At 41.9% G+C, this 24149-nt stretch overlaps 1 protein-coding gene across 1 annotated transcript in view; it reads right to left on the bottom strand.

Moving 5' to 3' along the window:
• The window catches only part of Ctnnbl1 (catenin beta like 1), a 156494-nt gene that overhangs the window by 115731 nt on the left and 16614 nt on the right, over positions 1-24149 (bottom strand). The window contains exons 2-3 of the mRNA XM_027945163.2: positions 10779-10967; positions 6329-6435 (exon numbers count right to left, since the gene is read on the bottom strand). Coding sequence (XP_027800964.1) covers positions 6329-6435; positions 10779-10967 — 296 coding nt within the window. The remainder of the gene's footprint in view (positions 1-6328; positions 6436-10778; positions 10968-24149) is intronic.

The raw sequence follows: 24149 nt of genomic DNA, 5'->3' as shown, positions 1-24149 counted from the left end.
TAGAGTACTTTTTAAAGTCACTATTCCCCATCACCTGAAATGTGGAAGCCAAATCAGAATCGTGAGTCAGGAGCGGGGGTGGGGGTGTAACTTATGGAGAGTGCGCTTGCCTAGCACGTACAAGGCCCTGGGTTCCCTACCCAGAACTGCAAAAAGAAAAAAAAAAAAAAGGCTGGTGCAGAAGGATTCAACTATTCCAGGGCAGCAAAACAGCATAATCCCTGAACCCAATGGGCTTAGCAAACTTGTAAGGCTTATTTGTCTTACATGGTATTTAAGAAAAAACAAAAACAACTTCAAATAGTAAGCTGACTTAATATAAATATGTTTTCTAGTCCATCCAGAAGAATTAGTGAAGGAGACTGAGCCCTAGATAACAATAAACAAAACTGTGCTGAGCACAAGACAAGATTTGGGGATCTGGGTGGAAATCGGGAAATGAGTGTCAGACTCAGGGAAGCCTCCAAAAACTCCTGTGGGGCTCTGTCCTTGGAACTGTTTAGATCAATGATTTTATTCTATCGTTACTCTTTGATCAGTGAATTGAGTGAACATGAACATACAAAAAAGACGAACTTTACAAATGTCATATTAACACAATTTAAAGAGACAGAGAACACACCAGTTAACAGAATCAACTCCCAAGTTCCAGACAGGTAATAATGATGCAGCAAATCCAACCGGGGGAAAATTACCTGGGATCCATGAAGAAAACTGAAGCATTGAACCAAAAAGCCAAGTATAAGTGTCTGCGATAGGAAAGGAACGTTTCACAGGAGTATGTGTGGGTAGAAAGGACTTGATGGTTCAGCCAACCCTAACTGCAACACAAATCAGAACCATGAGGTGGTTCTGCCAGGACAGGGCCTACTCCCTACTCATCTCTGGCCACCAGAACCTGCCCTACTTACCGTCCACCACAGAGACTTGGCAGGCACCTGCCAAAGGAAGGAGCAGAGGAAAGCAGTGACCACAGATGCCACTATGGTTTTAGAACGCTTAAAAGAAGACACGAGCTCTCGTGCCAGTCAGACAACCTTGAATTCTGTAAAAATTTGTCCTACTTGAGGGGATATGGAAACTGACCCTGGGAGCAACCAAGATTATAAATAGTTTAGATATCCTCTCAAATTTGTTGAAATTCTTCTTCAATGGATAAAAAAAATGTGGCATTTATACACAATGGAGTATTACTCTGCATTAAAAAATGACAAGATCATAGAATTTACAGGGAAATGGATGGCATTAGAGCAGATTATGCTAAGTGAAGCTAGCCAATCCCTAAAAAACAAATGCCAAATGTCTTCTTTGATATAAGGAGAGTAACTAAGAACAGAGTAGGGAGGAAGAGCATGAGAAGAAGATTAACATTAAACAGGGATGAGAGGTGGGAGGGAAAGGGAGAGAGAAGGGAAATTGCATGGAAATGGAAGGAGACCCTCAGAGTTATACAAAAGTACATACAAGAGGAAGTGAGGGGAAAGGGAAAAATAATACAAGGGGGACAAATGAATGTCAGTAGAGGGGGCAGAGAGAGAAGAGGGGAGGGGAGGGGAGGGGAGGGGGGATAGTAGAGGATAGGAAAGGCAGCAGAACACAACAGACACTAGTATGGCAATATGTAAATCAATGGATGTGTAACTGATGTGATTCTGCAATCTGTATATGGGGTAAAAATGGGAGCTCATAACCCACTTGAATCAAAGTGTGAAATATGATATATCAAGAACTATGTAATGTTTTGAACAATCAACAATAAAAAATTAAAAAAAAAAAAAAAAGAAATTCTTCTTCAGTTGAAATCTTGAGTCAGAACTGCCAAATGATGGAATAGGTTTCTTTGAAAGCAAGATCCTTGCGACTGAGGGTAGTTTTGTGTTTTTTTTTTAAGGATAATACTAAGACAAACAAAAAACACGCCAAGACCTAAATGGTTTCTTCCAACTTTGCAATTCTTCTTCCAAATATATGGTATTAACCCAAATTTTTAAGTTTAGAAAGTCAGAAAACTATTAAAACAAAATAAACCAGTAGAAACAAAACTACAAGATAAAAAACATCACAAAACTACCTCTGGGTCCAGTGTGATGTAAGTAATGAGCTACGGAGGTAAACGCCTGGGTCATTCTCCCAGCCATACTATTTACTGGCTGTAAATAAATAAGGATTTCAAGCACATACTAGGTGCCAGTCACCATCTTAGGTACTGGCTAAAACAGATAATAAGATAATCCCAGTTTTTGGCTTCATCGAGTCCCCGTCTAGCATGAATATAACAATCTACAACAATTAACTGTAAGGACACCCAGTACTATCAGAAGAAGTGCCACTGGAACACAGAACACAGGGTCCCAACCTGGTCAAGGAAGCAGAATATTAACCACTTATCTCTAAACCTCAACTTCCTTACCTTCCTAGCTGAATTACAGTGAGAATTAAAATAAATACTCTATTTAAAGTGCCTAAGCATATTGTTTTTGTCACAGAGTAGGTGGCAAACAAATCTGTGTACCTTCAAGTTGGCCATGCTGTGACAAAGACAATTTTCTTCTGTTTTGCTGACAGAAGAAAATTTTACAGCACAGACTTACTATTTACTGTGGGGAATTGGCACACCTTCAGCAATAACTGACTCCTAGCTGGGGAAAGAGGCCATGGGAAAGCAATGAGCAACATATTTAAACAGTAACCCAGGCTGAGAGGGGATCATGGACTCCATCTGACATGACATAACATTCTCCTATCCTCCCGCTGTACATTTGCTTCAGACAGACAGGACATTCACCTTCTACCACCAGAGTGAACATTAGCAAAGTTCAAAACCACTGGACCAGAAAAGCAACAGAAACCAAAGAGTGCAACCTGCAACCACACAGCCGGCAATTACAGTGGGGGAGCGCAATGCTCCCTCCACCAATTAAATCAGCAGTTCTCTAGGTGTGGTCCTGGGACACAGGACAGAGATGGCGGGGGGGGGGGATCCTTCCAGGGGTCTGTCAGACCGAAACTATTTTATAGTAATTCTGTTACTTGCCTTCGTCACTCTTTCTCTTTCGAGGGTGTCCCGTGGGGTTTTCCAGACAGTTACACAATATCCTGATGGCTAATGGCATATGTGCTTGTATGGTCTTCTATTTTTGAGAATTTTGTAACAAAAGCACTTTGGGGTACTCAATAATTTAAAAGTACAAACAGCCAGAGAATCACACACTAGATAATTATGACTCTGCAGAAATGAAGAGAAGAACGATGAAAGGACTTCCTAGGGACAGCACACGCTATTCCAGGGGTGTCTGGGAGAAGCACTGCTCGGTGCAAAGCGGAGGCAGTGGAAGGACTGTCAATCGAATCTGAAATGCAGCCAAATGAATAGGCGTTTGGGGTATGCGATCAAAATGACAACTACACATACGGGAAAATAAATGGGAATGTTTTTGATCTCATCTGGAAAGTTTCATTCAAATATGCTCTAGCAATTTTCATCTTAATTGAGCATTGCCAGTCTCAAGAATTATGAAAAACACCACACCAGAAAGAATCCAAGAACTCAAGGTCAGAAACACAGTTTCCTAATTGCTTTTTGACACAACAAAAAGGTTTCCTTATGCATAATTTCAATTTTCACATGTTCAGATTTTAAAACTAAAATAGTATATCAATTTTGTCTGAACAGAAAGCATTGTTAATTTTTTAAAAAACATTTTCTTAAAAACAGCTTATAAATTGTAACACCAAAGCACAGTGCTTCCAAAGGTGACCACAGCCTAGAGAAACTCACTATTCTGAATTGCCAGGATATCTACCAAAGGGAATATCGGTATTCCAAGAAGTAAACTGATTTCTTACACTTCCAGTGATAACAGTTTACAGCATAGCTTCTTCATAATGTGGTCTTAGGTTCTAAGTGATGGAGATAAAATGAAGATGGAATGGATCATACAATAGTCCTCATGTTTTCCAAAAACCCACAGCACGGCAGGTACTGGGCTGGCACTACAGAGCCAAGAGCAGGAGGAGTATTTAGAGGAAGAGTCTCAGGCAGGAATCACTGAGTAGAGAAATAACAATAAAACAAATGGCAAAGGTGTTTAAAGACCCATCACAGTTACTGTGCATAAGAACACAGGGAGAGAGGCGGCTGGAGGAAGAATAAAGATACAGTGGGAGACCCCGCAGGAGCTATGGAAGTTTAAAATGTACACATCCCTCAATGTGGGAATTCAACATTTAGGTATCTACACTAAAAAGATACACATACAAAGAGACAAATGTACAAGAAGATTCACTGCAGCACTGTTCATAAAAGCCAATAATTAAGATAACCAAATGTCCATCAATTGGAAAATAACTAAATAAATAATGATACTTCCCAACCACAAAATATCATGCACTAGTTAAAACAAAAAGTAGATAAAGTAGATATGCAGAAAACTAACATGAAAACATTTCCTGATATGTGAATTCAAATGCCAAGGTACAGAATACATACAGTATGATTTGTTTTTTAAATATTTTTTTAGTTGTCAATGGTCCTTTATTTTATTTATTGATGCATGGTGCTAAGAATTGAACCGAGCCTCATACATGCTTGGCAAGCGCTCTGCCACTGAGCCACACAACCCCAGCCCCACTGTAATTTATGTAGGAAAAAATTCTCACATTTACTAAGTATACAGAAAATAATCCGAGAGATATTCATGAACTGTTCACAGGTTATATCTAGGTAGGGGAATGAAAAGGGAGTCATTGCAGTGCAGGAGAACTTTCCTTTTTCCTTCTACTTATGCTCTGTTGGTATTCTTTACAATGACAACCTATTTATACATTACTTGTGTAATTAAACACACACACCTAAGTGCTACCACATGGTGAAGGTCAGCACAGAACCTGATAGGTGCTGGGCAGCAGAGCTCTGATCCAGCTACTACTGTCCAAGAGCGCAGTGGGCTTGGTCTGGTAACCAGCTTTTCCCTCCTCTGCTCCCTGGCAGGGTGGACCACACTGGCCTCCTCGGGTTGCAGTGAAGCCTTCAGTCTGACACCTGGGTGTTTTGTCTTTACACTGTGTGCCTTTCTGTGTTCTTTTCTGCCTAATATAATTAAAGTCATTCTTCAAGGCCCAGCTCATATACTGTCTTTTCTGTGAAGTCCTCGATAGCCTGGAACTGGAGTTTCCAGTCTCTTCCCCTGTGCTCCCAGAGCTCTCTACTTTTATCTTTTTAAAAGACTGTATGACCTTCTACCTTGCATTTGTAGTCAGTATCCCTGGTAACCTACGGTCCTGAGTGCAAAGACCATACTGTTCAACTCGCCAGGGGCTTTGAGCATATAAGATTCATTAAAACTGTGTATCTGGTAAGGGAGAAAGACAGGGAGGGAAAGAGATTTAGCACATTGAATTCTCTATAAATATGAAAGAGCTTTTAGTGAAGACTCAAGACTGGCCAAAAGACACAGGATCTGTTGTTTTGGCACTTCATGGTGACAATCACACCAGGGCATTTCATGAGCATCTAGCACGTGCAGGCACTGAGTGGAATGCTACGATCACTCTCACTTCCTCTTCACAGCGACTCCACGTGGAAGCTATTATTTCTTTACATTGACAAAACAGCTACAGCCAAGAAAGGGGAAGTGACTTATTTAAGATCATCTGGGAGTCGCATCCATATTTGTCTAACCCCAAAGCTTTTGACATTTTCTCAGCAGCAGAGCTCTCACTACTGGAAGCCATGAGAAGAATGATGCAGGAAAGAATTAACATAGCGGCCTGATCTTCAGAAGGGCCTGCTGCAAGGCTGCCCACGGCTGGCAGCTGGGAGCTTGGCTTTTGAAATGTTCCCTAAGTAATAAGGTTGTTTTGCCAGCCTGGGGCACTGAACAGCTGCTTTCCTTCTGGGAGTCTGGAATTCTGGTGTTGTTCCTGCCAGAGATGCTTACATAACCAATCTTAATTAAAAACTCTGGACTTGGAGTCTCAAACGAGCTTCCCAGGACGGCAACGCTGCACCATGTTGAGGCGATTCACTGCTGGAAAAAGGAGTGTGTCTGTCTGGCCCTTTCCCGTGGCGAGAAGCCTGCACATGAATTTCTCCAGACTCTGCCTGTCGAGTATCCTGTCGTGTACCCTGTCGCTGTATAAACCACAGTCCTAAGTAACAGTGATTCTTAGTCCTCTGAGTCCTATGAGTGATTTCCCAAATATGGGGGTCATCCTGGGACTCCTGATCCAGACCAAAAAGCCAAGGCAAACAAACAAACAAACAAACACAAAATCAGCAAACAGAACACGGCAGAGGAGGAAGGGCATCAGCCAAACAGAGCCTTACTTCTCTGGATTGTCTGGAAACTTGATCCGCAACTCTTGGTTTTTATAGGATCTCTTCTCAAATGTGAGGATCATTTTCTTCACTGAGCTTTCATCCAGCGGTTCCTCCTGGTTCAAAGAGACGAACACAACAACTTCAGTGCACAAGAATTTCACATTTACTGTCACCACTTTCCTGTGGCTCTGATGATCCACCTCACTCTGCCACTGGCTCTCCTGGGTTTGATGGACAGTATACACTTTTTCTCCCCCATGAGGATCATGGCTGAGGGGTCACATCAGATGTATTCTCTGGGTGTCTCACTTAAAGCCCAGTCTGTATAATGCAGGGAATTCAGTTTAAAGCACAAAGAGACTCTTTCAACAAATATTTCTTGAACATACCATATAGCACAGAGTAAGCAATAGTACTAGATATCATTATCTAACATTTATCTTGTTCTTTGCCTTTGTTGTACAGGTAAGATTCAGAAGTTCCATGGGCTAGGGCTGGGGCTCAGTGTTAGAGCACTTGCCTGGCATGTGAGAAGCACTGGATTCGATCTTCAGCACCACATAAAAATAAATAAAGGTCCATTGACGACTAAAAAAATATATATTAAAAAAAAAAAGAAGTTGTTGTTCAGGGGCTGTAGCTCAGTGGTAAAGCTCTTGCCTCGCATATGTGAGGCACTGGGTTCGATTCTCAGCACCACATATAAATAAAAAAAATAAAGGTCCATTGACAACTAAAGAAAAAAATTTTAAAAAAGAAGTTCAAAAGAACTTGTTCAAGATCAAGTCCAGGGGCACTGACAGTGGCTCCTAATCTTCTGCCCACACCAGGAATTGGCCCACTACTATCCTCAGAACAAATCCATCCCACTGCCTACTGTTTTTATGTGTTTTATTGTTATTGTTGTTGCTGTTTTTGGTAATGGGGAGTAAACCCAGGGGCATTTTACCACTGAGCTACATCCCCAGTACTTTTTTATTTTTAAATTTTGAGACAGGATCTCACTAAATTGCTGAGGCTTCCCTCAAACTTGTGATCCTAAGGCCTCAGCCTCCTGGGCTGCTGGGATCACAGGGATGTGCCACCGTGCCTGGCCAACTGCCTGTTTTTGCACAGCCCACAGCAAAGAATGGTTAATTGGATAGAGCCACTGTGTTACCTTTCTCCCATGTTACTGTGTCTGGTCTTCACTAGCTGCTGAGAACAAGTTCTGGAATCCTGGCTGAGGCAGGAGGATTGGATCATGAGTTCAAAGCCAGCCTCAGCAAAAGCAAGGCTCTAAGCAACTCAGTGAGACCTTGTCTCTAAATAAAATACAAAATAGGGCTGGGGATGTGGTTCAGTGGTCGAGCGTCCCTGAGTTCAATCCCCGGTACCAAAAATAAAGAAAGAAAGAATCTAGTAATCTTGCCCAAAGTAAGCAACAACAACAACAAAAAGCTACTAGACCATATAGAATTGTCTTACTTCATACTCTGTAATAATACCAACAAAGGTAAATAAAGTGAATATTTGAAAATTGAAAACTCCCTGCCAAAAGCCATCTACACAAAAATTTCAGAGATGTTTTCTCTTCAGTTTACTTTCCAGTTTAAATTAATGAGCTGCAGTGCATCTTGCCTCTCTAACATGCACCCAACTCCCAGCTTCAAAGCTTTGTAGTCACTGACTATAATTCACACCTAAAAGCAATGAAAGAAATCTGCTGTTAGGAGAACTTGAAATAGATACTTCTGGAAAGCACTGAATTATCCCATAATTTTGTAAGTACCCTGAAAATATTAGCTCTTATTTTATTAGTAAATTTCAATTTTCACATACTGGGTTTTAAGTGAAAGATACCTATACATTTTGGGCACAACACATTTCTCAGATCGTGTCAATGACACCAGCATCCTGAGGTACTCTTTTGGACTCTCCCCTCTCCCTAGGATCAACAATTCCAAGAGAGATTCCCTGATAGGGCAGAAAGTAAAGTGACTGTCCTAGCTCAGCCAAGACTGAGAGCCTCCCTTCATTTCTTACTAGCCACGTGGCAATGTAACTTTGCTGAATTACTCCTCAAACCCTCCCTAACACCAAACGATTCTCCCTCATAAGTCTTTTCCGAATTCATCCACCTGCACCTACAATAAGATCCTGAATCCTTCACATTGCCTGCGTAAGATGGTCAGGCAAGACCTGGCCCAGATAATCTCTCCAACCCCACGCTGGAGCAGTACCAGTTGCTGGCCCTCGTCTCCTGGTTCACTGCAGCTTCTCCAGTACCCAGCTTACAGAAGTTACCCAGGCAAGGTCCAGTGAAGGGAGGAAGGGAGGCAGGAAGGGCTAAATGAAAATGTTTCCTGCATCTTTCAAGGTCACAGAGATGGCCTACAGAAATTATGTACAGAAAACTCTTTGGTGAACCACACTGATGTGAGCTGTTCCTAAGCTCAGTGTACCCAACATATCATACCACTAGGGTTTAACTACAAAAATCAAAATTTCGGGGAAAGTTTTCAAGCAAACTTAAAACAAAGCAAACAATAACCACTGCTTTTCTTTCCCTGTGCTAACCCCTTGCCCACCCTGTGGAAAACCGTGTCAGTTTCCAAGCAGCTCTCCTGGGATTCCCAAACACCAGCCCCTTCAGGGTCTGGCCTTCCCCCCTTTAATTTCTCTCCAACACTGGGGGAAACTGGATTATCAGTCTTAGTCATCAGCCACAGCAGTATCTCCAATAGCTCAATGTCAGAAACCGGAGGGAGATTTCAGAAAGATGAATGCTGGTGATATAGCACAAAAAGGACAATAATATTTTACAAGTTCACGTGACTTTACAGGGGCAAGCATCACTTGTTTTTCATCAAATGGGACTTTGGTGGCAGTGAGAAAATAACTCCTGGACCTGTAGCCGTCCATGTGTCATTTTTACAAAGCGATCTCTTTTTCCCTGTCCCTTAACAGAAGGCCTGGTCCCACATTACATTTCTGTCTCCCGGGCTAGAAACCACTTACCCATGACAGCTACTGTCCTAATCCTCCAGGACCAGCCTTGCTCTAAACGGGAATTATACCTGCCAATTAACTGCTGCTGCAGGGCGAACAGATTGGGCAGAAGCAGAGGGGAGGGGACGTGTGTGCATGCACTGTGGGTGCAAGCCCTAGAGAGGCTGCTGCCCTCAGACAGGAAGCAGAATTCACGCCGTCCCCCACCACACATTGCCAAAGTGGCACCATCTTTTAAGGGCTGATTTCCAAATTAGCACTGGTACAAATCCTAATGAGGAGAGAGCTATTGTCACAACACAGCAAAGACCTTTTTGGAATATGAATCAATTTTTTTTCCCTCCGACTCACACTCCAGCCTCATTTTTAAAATCCAAACTTAGCATCATGTCTTTGAGGGAAGTAGAAAACAGCTGGCTCTTAAGAATCTATTTCCATAATTCATAGTGAACAAAATGCCAGAGTGAAATAACACAGAAGTTAGTGCTCGGGATTTAAAAAGGCACAACGGTAAGGTCATTTTGTTTGTAATCATTGGTGTTTTGCCTCCACTCTTCTCAGTTTCATTCACTTATTCATTCACTACATATTGGTAAAGGCCTACCCAGATCGAGGCACCGTCCTGAGTGCGGGGTTCCACTATGACAGCACAGTGCCGCCCCTGTCCCATGGGAGGCTGAGGACAGGCAACAATGAATAAAATAAACAGATAGGAATTTCAAACCCTGACACTTGCTATGAAGACAATACACCGAGGAAAGTGACAGAGGACGCGAGGATGGCTCGCAGGCTACCTCAGAGCAAGGCAGCTTCTTGGAGGAAACACCAGACCTGAGACCTGAGTGGGAGGAAACCAGCCGCGAAGCACTCGGGGAAGAGCATTCCAGAAGGGACTGGGAGATAAAAGGCCCTGGGCCTACGCGATCCCCGACCTCGGCCCCGACCTGCGCTGGGACTAAAGGTCCACCCACGTCACCACACCAGGCCACAAGCTGCTTTTCCGGTCACATCCAAACAGCTAATCCCAGAACACCCTTGAACGTCTCCACCTTTGTTGTTTTGCTGATGCCACTTCCTTCCTCTACCCCAAAAGCCCTTCTCCACTTGTCCAAGTGACAGAATTTGACTCTGCTTTCAAAGACTCCTGGCTACATTCAGAGTTGCGAGTGTTTTCTGGGTGTCCTCGGAGCAGCCGTCTAGGAAGCGTCCCAGGCCCCTCCAGCCACCCAATCGCCTTCCTCTCTGTTCCCATGTAATCTGGGATAATTTTTAGAAACTCTCTCTGCGTTGCCCTTACACTTTGCAAATGGCTTCCCAAACTCCATTTCTCCCCTCACATTCACATCAGCACTGTAAAGGAGGAAGTGTCAACCCCATTTACAGATGAAGGGAGAAGCTCGAGGACTATGTGGCCCTGCCACACACAGGGCCAGGCCCGCTCCCCGCCCAGGCCCTGCTGGACTACCTCCTCCTCCTCCTCCTCGCCCTCCCGGTCAATGATCTGGAGCAGCCTCTTTTTGTCGTCATCGGCTTCCTCCACCACAGCGGCTTCCTCCTCCCGATGGCGGCCACGCTCCCGAGGACCAGCTTGTTTCCGACGGGTTTTCTGCTCCTCCTCCTCATCATCCCGGGGGCGTTTTGTGCCCCTGTTGGGCTGAGAAGGAGAGAAAAGAAACAGGATGTTAGAGCGGAAGAGATGGACACAGGCACCCAGGGCAAACATCCTAAGAACTTCTCAGGACTCCTGATGGGAAGAGCCAGGAGCACACTCTCCGGAAGGGAGGGAAGCTCCAGGCGGTTATTTTTCAGGTCCTTTGTGATTCTACAAATACACCAGGAACAGTGGCTTTCTCTTTTTTCTTTTCAACAGAACTCTTTATATGGAGTTTTAGCACTTCACACATTCCTGTATATTCAGAAATCTCAAAGAAAAAAGCCACCTTGAGTCGGGGACACTGGGTTAGATTCACTTACCAAGAAACAACCACCCCTTAGAACACGGTTTTAACTCATGTCTAAGGAAGATGATAAAGTCTTTTTAATAGTTACCCAGAAGTAGTTCAAACAAGATATTACATAGGTGACTTCCAAAGATCTATTATACTTCAAACTCTATTTTATACAAAGTAGAAGGCAGCCAGAGGCCAGGCAACCCAGGCGGACTCCCCAAACCAAGACATACAAATGGGCAACAAAGTACATGAAAAAATGCTGATAGGCACTGATCAAGGAGATGCAGATGAAAACCACAAAGAGCTATCACCTCAATTGCTGATGAGGGTATAGAGAACAGGGAACCCTTTTATGGAAATGTAAATTAATACAGCCACTATGGAGTTTCCTCAGAAAACTAAAAATAGAATTCCCATATGAGCCAGTGACCCTCCAGTCTAGAGATATATCCAAAGGAAGTGAAATCATTATGCCAAAGAGATATCTGCCCTCCCATGACCACTGCAGCATGACTCACAGTAGCTAATATACAGAAACAGCCCAGGTGTCCATCATCAAATGAAAGAAGAAACACACACACACACACACACACACACACACAAAATGGAATACTATTCAGCCAAAAAAATAAGGGAATTCTGTTACTTGCAACAACACAGATAAACCTGGAGGACAACATGCTAAGTGAAATAAGCCAGGCACAGAAAGACAAATATCCCATGATCTCACTCATATGTGCAATCATACGTTGAATTCAGGAGTAGAGAGCACAAGGACAGTTACCAAAGGGAGAGGGTAGATGTTGGTCAAGGGTACAAAGCCTCAGCTAGGAGGAATTAGCTTTAGTAGTCCACTGCACAGAATGGTGACTACAATACAAAACAATGTACTGCCTAGTTCAAAACTGCAAGTAAATAAATAAATAAATCCAGGTGTTTTCTCCACCAAAAAAAGAAAAGGATGTAAGGTGATGGATTTTGTTGATCGGTCTGATTTACATTCCACATTCTAAACATATCAGATTGAGTCAAGTGCAGTGGTGCATGCCTCTTAATTCCCAGCTACTCAGGTGATTCAAGGGCTCAAAGGCAGCCTCAAAAAATTAACAAGACCTCATCTCAAAAATAAAAAATTTAAAAAGCTGGGGATGTGGCTCAGTGCAAGGCAGTAAGGCTGAATCCCTAGTAACACACACACACACACACAGATCACATTCTACCCTGGAACGATCATGGTCAATTAAAAAATTTTTTAATTAAAAAATTTAAAGAATTTGTAAAAGACCTGGAGGCCAGGTGGCACTCAAGGTCACAAACCACTGGCATCCTGGAAGACAGAAGTGGTACTTCCTGACTCCTGCTCTGAGGCTCTTTCCAACGCTCTGATAGGACCTCATTTTACCTTTGCAACACAATCCATGATGGAGTTCTTACTGCTGCTTTCCACTGAATTAGAATAAAGCAGGGCACTATTGAAAGAGCTTCGGACTGAGGGAAAACATCCTACAGCAGACATCAAAAGACCCAATGTCACCACTCAGCTCCACTGGCTACTGGTGCGACTGGAGCATGCTTCTAACCAAGCCTTAGTTTTCATAACTGCAAATGGAGGTAATAACCCTTTTCCTTAAGGACTCATGAAAGCTCCTTTTAAAGTTAAAAAAAAAAAACTCTAAATAATAACAGTACTAAACAAATATGTAAAAATTATCATTATGAGCCTATCCAAGAGATTGTGTCTCCCCCAGCAAAACACTGTGTTAGGTTCCTCTCTGAGCTTCTTTCTCTCTACCTGATACAACTGCCCTCACCAACAGTGTGCTAGTGCAAGGTGGTATGTTACCACCAAACAGAAGAAAATGCCATGTCCACTGCCAGCCTGGTAAGGTGTTTGGTAATAACATAAATTTCTATCATGCACATCACACATTTCGCCTTATGACAACCACCCCTGAACTGCACTATGCCGGGGTGGAAAGTCATTCCCTCTAATATTCGTGTATCCTGCTGGCTCTACGGACCAGGTGCTTTAGCAAGTCTGAGCATATGACACTGCTTAGAGACAATTTCGTTCGTAGGGTACCACCTGCTATTTTTCATTTTCTTCCTAGTCTCCATGGGATAGATTATAATCTCATATGAACTCTATTTTCTTAAATCCAAAAATCTAATATCATCACTACTACTCTACCCTAAAAAAGAAAAAAAGAAACCAACATTTCAGAAACTACAGTTTACAAGAAAAAGGAGGTACCAGTTTCCATGTGAGGAGGGGAAGTAAAAGGTAGCTTCATCCAGAAGGGGGGCAGGCTTCAAACTAGAAAGCTGTAGCTCACCAGCAGGTAAGAACTTCAGCCCCCTGGGAACACGAATTCTTTCAGGCTCATAAAACAAGCCCTGCTGTGATTCTGATTAGCAAGAGCCTGCTGCAGAGCCAAGGCAAGGCACGAGCTCCAGAGTTCTCCATGGAGAGGAGATTTCTGATGGTTCATCTCCAAGGGCAGGGAGAAAAGGCAGTACCCACAATTAAGAGGAGAAAGCGAAATACTGCCACAGTCATGAAATGAAAGCAGAAATAACACTGTCGATGTCTCTTTGAACCTCTTCGGCTCCCTGTTAAAACAAACACTGCAGAGGTCAGGGGAGGGGTTTCATTTTCACATCTAACAATTTTCACTGAAATAGCACTTTCCTTCTGCAGAACTTTAATCTCCACCACATCTCTGGGGACCAGAAGTAGTTAACAGTTCTGCTTTATAAGCAAGGAGACAGGATGCCTAAGACCCTCTCATAAATTCCTGCAAAGACAACTGGGTTCCTTCTTAAAACTTGAACCTGACCTCTGGAACATTTGCTCACCTCCCATGATTCTAGGACCCTGATGACAGAGATCTGAGGGACTTATATATAGCCATAAACATAAGTTGCACAAGACTGTGGTTAAGTTAAAACAATTATTTGTTAATTCATTAATTTCACAAATAAGTTATTAAAGAAGCATCATCAAGTCATCAGCTGGCCCAGGAGCAGTCCCAGGCTTCCAGTTGGGCCATGTCTAAATGGGGTCAAAGGTACAGAACAGGCTAGTGAAGATTCTTAAGAACAGACCTCATAATATTTATGAATAGCCTATGGCAACATCCCAAGAAAGCCACCTTTAGGTCCAATGGTGTCCCCAGCCCCTCCCTCTCATGAGGCTAGGGCAGGGCAGGGCAGGGCCTTCTAGGGCATACTGATGTGGCTCCAGGGCCAGCGCCGCTGCTCCCACCTCCATCTCCCAGGGTCTAGGAGCTGTGAAAGGTCCTGGCGTACCTTATTTCAACATTCTTCTCTCCCAAGGCAAAATTTAGAGAACTTTGCTCTGTATTCCTTCAACTGTCTCTAAAACTAACAATCCAAATAGAAAAGTTTATACTCATTCCTGAGATTTCACCACTCTGGGTAATAAAGGATTCATTTCTTCAACAAATATCAAATGCCAACTACATCTAAGGCACTGCTCTGGGTACTGGGCAGAGTGTGAAGAAGACGAACACCACTTGCTATCAGAGTTCTTCAGTCTAAGACAGAGGGGTCAACTGAAATAAAATGCAAGCCCTAGATGTAATTTGAAATTTTTTGGTAGCCACATTTTAAAAATATAAAAAGGGGGAAATTAATTTTAATAATGTATTTTATTTACTCCAATATAGCCAAATATTATCACTTCACTATGCAGTCAATATTAAAAAATTGCTAATTTGATAGTTTACCCTTTTCACACTAGGTCTTTGGAAGCTGGTAGCATTTACAAGTAAGGACCAGCTCAATACAGAGTAGAGCCATTCTGTGTGCTCAACAACCATTAGGGGCTAGTGGCTACAGTACTGAACAGCACAGGTCTGGAGAGTTTCCCGCTCCCTAATAAAACCAAACTATTATCATCCTTCCGGCAACAGTGAGTGAAATAGGGATTCTTAGCACTATTATGAAGCTGACTCCACATCCTCTCCCAGAAAAACACTTCTTGATTATATTTATACAACATTCACCGTGAGAACAACTGGTTGCACAAAACAAAACTAGAGCTGTGAGGGCGGAAACAGCATGGCACTCCACGACTTCACTCCAGGGGAGCCAAGGAAAGGGCTGCTGACCAGACAGACAAGACATCACACAGCCTCCAGAGTCAGCTGCTGAGGCCCAGCTCTTCCTGCCGCATACAACCAATCCCAAGAGGCTTAAACCATTCTTACCAGTCACCTCTGGAGGTTAATTTGTTTGGGTTCTGAAAGGTATTTGGAATCCTTCAAGATGAAGGAATGACAAAAGCAACCACTCTTAATAAAGTCATTCCTCTGCTGCTAGTGCCCACAGGACTAGAGAAAAAACTCTTAACTTCTGATATGCCAGAACATCAGCCTTCAAGGGACTCAACCTTCCAGGCTCCCTGCCTCTCCCCAAACATGGCGAGTGGAATAAAAGCATTTGCCACCACCCAACCACAGAGCTGGTAGTCCTTCTAGGATGCCAATGGGCCCCTGCTTATTCAAAGCCCACAGTGGGCTTCGAGACAATGTACACGATGCCTTAGCTTTTGAATGATCTTGTTGCGTGTGTGTACCTCCATCCATCCCACTAGAAAGAGAAATCAAGACGTCTCCATGAAAGCTTGGAAAGAGTTAAAAAAATTAATAAGCAATCTGCCTAGGATACTCCCTGCATACCCAGACAATATCCAACCTAAGCTTTAGGTTTCATTTTTCCCTTCTATTTTTTTTTTTTAATTAAAAAGCAGTGAGAAGCTGTAGCTATAATGAGGGGCTGTGGGAACATGCAGTTATATTGGGCTCAAAGTAATGTACCATAGGAAGAGGCTACATCACCAGAACGAAACCTAAATTAAACTCCACTATGAAACCAACTCCATTTCTTCTGAGCACGCAATCTATATTATCGCATTTATGGTCTGTCCTGACCTCAATTAGACTTAGGGGTAGAGGGAAGAAAGGGAACTTCTATAATAAGCAATAATGGTATCATTATGATAAATTATGAAAACACACAGTGCAATTATTAATGTGAAGAGCACATTTGTATCAGGATATAACAAGGTAAGTGTATGAGAGTGTGTGTCTAAATAGCTCAACATTCCAAGTTACCTGGTAAAAAGGGGATAATTTATAAAAAAACGTTTTCACAACAACAGAAGAAAAAAAGATGTCTAATTCTATTGAGGAAATGGAAAATGTCCATGAATGAAGAGTTTGATATTCCTAAATTTAAATCCTGTCCCCTCTACTTAACAGCCCTGAAAGGTAACCTTCCCTCTCCAGGTTTGAGTTTTCTCAGTCACACAGACACCTCCGTATACATCAACCTGTGCATGCAGAGAACGTTTCCAAACACAGACGGCTGTTCGGCCCACAACAGACAGGACATGGAGGGTAGCTCCCTCTCTCTCTCCCTCTCTCTCTGTCACACTTGATTCCAAATTAATGAGGTTTGAGGCTAGAAAGGGCTTTGACCATTAGAAGCTAGTTTTACACTGTGGATCCTTTTTAGTGTCAAAATGTTGACAGATACCACCACACTGCGCCCACACACACCGCCCGCCCCCGCCCCTGTTGCATTTTTTGTAGCCAATGACCAAGGACAGACAAGATGACAACAAATAACTTCTATTTGGTAATATCTATTTGGCAGTGTTTTCATTTGATTTGTGTTCTAACATCCACATCGACGAGAGGCTATGTATTCATTCTACAGAAAACGCTTGTGTACATGTAGATTCACAATCTCTTGCCATAATTCTTCTAAGACACTAGAATCAGTCCAGACTAGAGGCAGCCTCAATCTAAATCAATCAACCACCTGAAATCTGAATCCATTCTAAAGCTTCTCTGGTCAGGCATAGACAGGAACCTTCCAACACCTGCGATGACCAGACGCTCCCCTCCTCCCTAATCTGTGCCCTCCACCTTTGGATCCTTCAGAGAGTTCATTACATGGAGGAAAACCTTTCAAGTTAGACTTTCTTTTTTTTTTTTTTTTAATATTTATTTTTCGGTGGACACAACATCTTTGTATGTGGTGCTGAGGATCGAACCCGGGCTGCACGCATGCCAGGTGAGCGCACTACTGCTTGAGCCACATCAAGTTAGACTTTCTTTCCCTGGTCCCTAATTCCTCTCCTTAAAAAACAGGTCTAGTCTTGCTCTCACATTAAAAAGAAAAAAAAAATAAAGTATTACTTCAAGATCACAATCCTATTTACTTCTTCCTTTCCCATTGCCTACTCTTTTCAGAATGCACTTTCAATGGGAAGCGGATGCAATTCATGGAAGAAAGGGAAGTAAACACTTAATTAAGTTCCTTCCTACCCTTACATTGGGATTTCATCATTTTTAAACTTTCTAATACCTCTTGAGATAATCAGACATATGGAATGTCTCCCAAGCTTATGGACAGAATGGTCTAACCAATGTGAAATGCTCAGAAATCATCTGTTGTTAACCTCTCCTGATTACCTTTTGTCGGAATAAAAGGGAGTTTTCAAACACTCATTTTTGCCAGATGGTAGTGAGTGGCCTGACCCAGAAGTTACAGATGAGCTGCAGTAATGAGTTTTCCCTTGCCTTCACTGGCTGCACATTCACTGGTGACATTTTACAACTAGGACTTCTGGCTCAATCAATATTTGCAGGCTTGAAACCTGCCAAAGTTAACATCAGGACTCTCTTGCAAATTTGCTTAAGGCACAACTGAAAAAGCTCATGATCTCTAATGCTGCAACTACCATCAGCCAAAATTCGTAATTAGAGATCAAAGTAATCAGAGACAGAAAATTCCACCCACCAAAGGGCTGTTGTGATGACTAAACAGAACACTTCACAAAGGGGTCCTGTGTAAACCATAGAGTGCTACACCAATGAAAGGAATTATCATAATCATATTTTAGGGAACATCTGAGTGAACATTTCAGACATTCATATATAATTATATATTATGCCTTTGCAAATTTATAAGGCTTAACCTTAAAAATAAACAAACAAAAATCAATGAATCATGGCAACCTACTACCTTTTTGCTGGAGGGAAAAAAAAGTACCAAGAACTTCTTAAAACCCCAAAATAAAGTCACAACAAAATATAAAACAGAATCTCAACATATTCCCAATTTTATTTTTTTTTAATTATAAATATTGAGATCATAGTAATTACAGGCCAATGTAATTTTGGCAGGGGGCTGGGGATACTAGGGATTGAACTCAGGGGCACTCGACCACTGAGCCACACCCCCACCCCTTTTTTATGTCTTTTTAATGTTTTATTTAGAGACAGGGTCTCACTGAGTTGCTTAGCGCCTTGCTTTTGCTGAGGCTAGCTTTGAACTCGTGACCCTTCTGCCTCAGCGTATCAAGCCACTGGGATTACAGGCGTGCACCACTGCGCCCAGCTTAAATGTGATTTTCAATAATGTCCACAATGAAGGGAAATATCAATATATCAGAAATCAAAACTGCAATCTCACTTGCAATCTGTAATCTGATTGGCTGACAGGTAAGACCTCTGTGATTTAAATCACTAGTCATGAAAACTTTCATCAATCCCCCCCAACTCTTACTCCTTGTTAAAGCCTGAATATACATTCCTCTCACCTCCAAAAGCTGCACAGATTTCTCTTTTAGAAGTACAAACTATATTTTTATGTCCATGATTTACTTTGACATCTTCTCTGATTAATTCTGCAGCTACCTCAGAAAGCTGAATGTTGATTTGGTTTCTTTATTTATCAAAACTACCGTAGGCAGATACTTGTAAAACCATTGGAAGGTAAACCATCTCCATTTTAGCAGAATTATTACAAATATGTTTTGTCAGCTACACCAGAACCATCATCATTCATTCATTCATTCATTCATTCAGAAGTATTTACTGAGCTAATAGAGCCTCAACATCACTCTATTAGGTGCTGGAAGGAATATTAGACATCAATCCAACAACAATAACAACAGAATAGTATTAATCTAAAAGATGTAACATGGTTCAAAAGTAGCAGAGTAATAATTAGAAAAATCTGGGTTCTAGTGAATCACTTAAGAGTCACACCAACTCAGATAATCAGTGCTACATTATTAAAAAATAGCCAGCTTTTGCTGCTACCTCAGAGGACTGCCTTTAATAAGACAGTAAGATTAAATAAGATAACAAAGCAGATGATCACAAAAGAAAAATATTGAGTAGCCCATAAACACACAAAAAAAGTGGCCCAACCTCACTAGAAATCATGTCATTGGATTGACAAAAATGAAAACATACGCGATGATGCCTAATAACACTGAAAATGCATATATTCTACGACTATCCCAGCAGTTCTACTCCAAGGTATATATACTCATCAGAGAAATTCTCACACGCATGCACCGAGAGTTAAAAAATGTTCACTGGAGTATATTTGTAATAAGGGAGAAATCATCATCAATGGATCACACCTAAGTAGTTGCTGCCCCCAACCAGCGTGGACAGCTGAACTTAAGATTGCTTGTGTGAATCTGCAGGGACACCAAATAAAACACAGATAAAATTTACCTTTACACAAGCTTCAGGACGGCTTCCCTGCTCTCGACCTCAGGCTCCCCAAAAGGGAGAGCAAGAGAAAGTCGTAAGAGGCTGGCGAGACAGAGAGCGTATTTGGAAGTGAGCTTTTATTGGGGGGACTCTTGTTCTTAGAAAGTGCTATCCAATGGGCCTGGGGTTGTGGCTCAAGGGATAAAGCGCTCACCTTCCATGCGTGGGACATTGGGTTCAATCCTTAGCACCACATGAAAATAAAATAAAGGTATTGTGTCCACCTACAACTAAAAATATACGGAGAAGGAGAAGAAGCAGCAGCAGCAGAAGCAGAAAGTTCTATCCAAAAAAGGGCAGAAGGGGCAGGACTAAGGGACAGGTGAGTGTAACTCAACCCTAGGGGCACATCCCACAAAGAAGACCCCTTGCTATCGGAGCTAGACCCCGCCCAAGCCACATGGAATGCAGTGGTTGGTCAGAATCTGAGGCATCAGGACTGGAAGGGTGTGGTTATTCATTGTGGCTCCTCACAAATAGTAACAGTAAAAAAAATTACATGGGAACAATAATGACCAAATTCAGAATAAAAACTGCTTCTGGGGTGGGCATACAGAGAGAAAATATGTTCAGGAGGGGTTTACAATGAAGTGGAATTACAGAACATAGGAGACTTTTAATATTCTATTCATTAGAAAAAGATTTGAAATAAATTTGGCAAAATGTATGGTTTTACACAGAGTTGAGGAGAAAAGACAGGGGAACCACCAGAATCTAGCAGAGGATGCCACAGAAGAGTCATGCCCAACAGCCTGAGGACCTTTGATAGTGTTACTGAATAAGGTTAAGGGCCCATAATATCTATAGGGTCCCTGAAAATCAATAAGATCTTTTACAAAGTTATTCAAGTCAACAGTTGGAAAGCTGTAGCTGCATAGTAGCTCAGACAGGCAGGTCCATAACTGGTGGAACCAAACGTGCAATTATCTTTAAATTCAAAATAGTAGACATATAAAAGTACCTTCCAGGTGAATGTGACTCAAAAACAGTTCATTCAGAGTTGAGAGTTTTCATAAATGTCAAATTCAATGAGACAACAGGATGACCAGCTTTGTTTAAAGAAAAAAAAAAAAAAAAAAAGCTAATACTATTAAGGTTGCACTTTTAGACATCCACCAAAGTCATAGTCCCACAACACTGAGTTAGCTCCAGCACCTTAAAAGAGGCATTACATGTTGGGCATGGTGGCACACACCTGTAATCCCTCATCCCAGCTAGAGAAACCCTACCCAGCCTGGAACCCCAACTAGAACATCAACTCCTTGGAGAGTTCTCCCAAGGACTCCAGAAGGATTTCTGAGCTTTCTTGGCAGTGAATTAGATCTTTATTAGTACACAACGTGTGCATTAATAAATGTCCACCTCCTCTAGTAAACCAGGAACTAAATCCTCAAGGATAGGAACTCTGGCATCTGACTCTTGCTGCAGATAAACAGTATCTCACTACGCCGTGCTCACTTAACTGTTAGCACATACACACCACTAGAGTGAACAAGAACACAGGAGGCTCCCCCTTCACTGCAAGTGTCCCAAGAGAGCCTGAGTTATGTGTCATGGGCCACTCCAGCTGGACTCTCTAGACTTCTAAGATTCTGACATTCTGTTTCTGAGCCTTAACCCAACTTAAATAAAAATTAATCTTTTCTGACTTTTTCAAAATGATAATAACCACTGCTTTTTTAAATTTAAAAAGTAATTTTTTTATCCATTGTATTGATAAGGTTTCAAAGTTGTTAAAAAAATACCAACCATGAACAAATAAATGTAGGAATCAAAAAATATTTGTCTACAGATTATATTCTATGTCAAATATAATAAAATACTTGCTAACATTTTCCAGGGTTATAAAATTTAAAAAGTAAGATAATCCCACTTGATCAATAACCTGTGGAGAACACAATGGGGAGACAGAGAAAGGAGCCACCCATATGGAGCTCCCAGGGCAGACTTACTACACACCTACAAAGCTCCAGGCTGGAGAACAAAGCTTTAAAAACAGCAGAGACACACAGAGTCCTCCTGTCCTCGAGGACCTTTCCATCTGATGAGAAACAACATAGAAAAGTGAATGGAGTGGGGCTGGGGATGTGGCTCAAGCGGTAGCGCGCTCGCCTGGCATGTGTGCGGCCCGGGTTCGATCCTCAGCACCACATACAAACAAAGATGTTGTGTCCGCCGAGAACTAAAATGTAAATAAAATATTAAAAAAAAAAAAAAAAAGTGAATGGAGGGACACCAAACCTTTTGGTTAGTACTGTGGCTGAAGTATGTGCAAGAAACAATGAGACCATGACAGGGACATCTACACCCAACTGGAACCAGTATAATTAATTCAATGGGAGAAGATAGCCGTCGACGGGCCAGCCAGGAATCATAATTATTAGCAAGGCTCACAGTTCTTCGGCAGTTAACAGTGACTCCAGACAGAACTTACTTGTTTTGCACCTACATATTTAATCACTTTGTACCATCCAGTCAATATTTTACATTATAGCTTATATTTCTAATGGTGGCACCAACTGATAATCGGAAGGTAACACAGTAATACTCAGGTTCAGACATTCACTGTTAGCCTGACCCCACCACTTACCGGTGAACAGACTCGAGCCTGAAGCCAAAATGGGCCTGAAACCTCTCTCTCTCCCCTCTCAGCACACACAGGCTCCATCCAGACCCCGTTCCTAGTCACCACCTCAGAAACGCTCTTAAAGGCATACTTCACCATCTCTGCCTGCTGCCATCATCTTTTAGCCAGCATTAAAATCCTTCTGCTGCTTTTCTGCCCAAACAGGTGACCTCTTTCTGCAGTTACTCCTTGCTTGCTGGCACTTTGATACCCAGGAGAACTTAGTGTCATTCATCCACAGGGGGATTTCATTTCATAACCTGCCTCCAGATCATTTGTGGAAGCCCACATGGAGCCCCAGGTTACCTACTATTAACACCACTCCATTCAGAACTTTTAAACATTAAAAAAACAAATTAATATGGGAATGCTACTTCAAATTAGTTTTAAACCAAGGCTAAGATACAACAAATTCACCTTACTTTTAAGGATAACACAGACCCGATACTGTATAAGAATCTGAGTGTGATACACATTTAGCACAAAGTGGTTCTACCAGTTACACAACACACCTGTTACATACAATCATGCCAGAGAAGCCTCCAGCCAGTGGGATATTGCCTCTAGCAATGGATGATTTCATTAAGACTAAAGTGGGGCAAGGAGACCTTTAATTACTTTATCTATAAGGTGCCTCTGAGTTCAATGCCAAGACTCAAAATTGCACTTTTCTTTCAAGCAGGAGTTATTGGGAGGAAGGGTATATACTACCAGAAAGACAGAACAACAAGAGAGAAAAGTAAAGATGTTTGAGAAAAAGAGCAGGTAGAATGAATGATCCAGGCCTGGGTGAGTACAAACCAGGTCATGAGTGAGAAACCAACCACTTTTTTCATTTATAAATAAGTCTCATTCATCGTTTAAGGGTTTTGACCCAGTTTTGGTCTTGAGAATCTAGGATCTTAGCTATTACTGTTAACTTCTTTTAAACCTTAGAATTTACCCACATAACGCTGTTAACACAATAGCTGCCACATTTATTTCAAGGAAGATAGAACTCAGATGGAACTTTATCCTGAGTATCTTGTTAAGAAAGAATATTTTTCAACGTTATGGGTGATACTGTGGAGTCTGAAAACATAACACGACTATATAATAGACTCTCCAGTACCTGAGTGCTGATTTACCTACCTCTCTCAGCCCGAATGAAGTACCTGGTGTTATGGCCTCAATACATGCCTGCTGATGAGTCCATCACAGACAATGAAAAGAGATGGTTTCGTGCCTGCTTTTGTCTCAGATGTACTTTATTTTCTTCAACTCAAAGGTTTTACCATTTCTAGAAGCTATATAAACTACAGAGTTAGCAAAATACCTCCATTCCCAATAAAGACAACGATGGTGAATGAATTATTCTTACATAAGACAATTCAGTGTCAGAAATGCTTCTTCCACTAGAAAACAGTAGAGAACCCTGTCTGCCGACCATGTGGAAGATGATCCAAAGAAATTCTCTGGTAGCCCTAAGCACCTACAAATTCCCCATACAAGCCCTATCCCCACCCCTCCACATCTCTCTCTCAGGGAGGCTATATAAAATCAATTTCAAAGTGATTTTAAACTAATAACTTGCTCACTTTGAGAACATTTTAAATTATTCAATTTCCTGGCAGAAGCATCCAGTGAATCAAATAGGCAAAATGGGCAAG

Source organism: Marmota flaviventris, chromosome 2 (assembly GCF_047511675.1).
Source record: "Marmota flaviventris isolate mMarFla1 chromosome 2, mMarFla1.hap1, whole genome shotgun sequence".
Taxonomy (NCBI): domain Eukaryota; kingdom Metazoa; phylum Chordata; class Mammalia; order Rodentia; family Sciuridae; genus Marmota; species Marmota flaviventris.
Note: the sequence above shows the minus strand (reverse complement) of the source record. Positions and strands in the feature narration are given on the sequence as shown.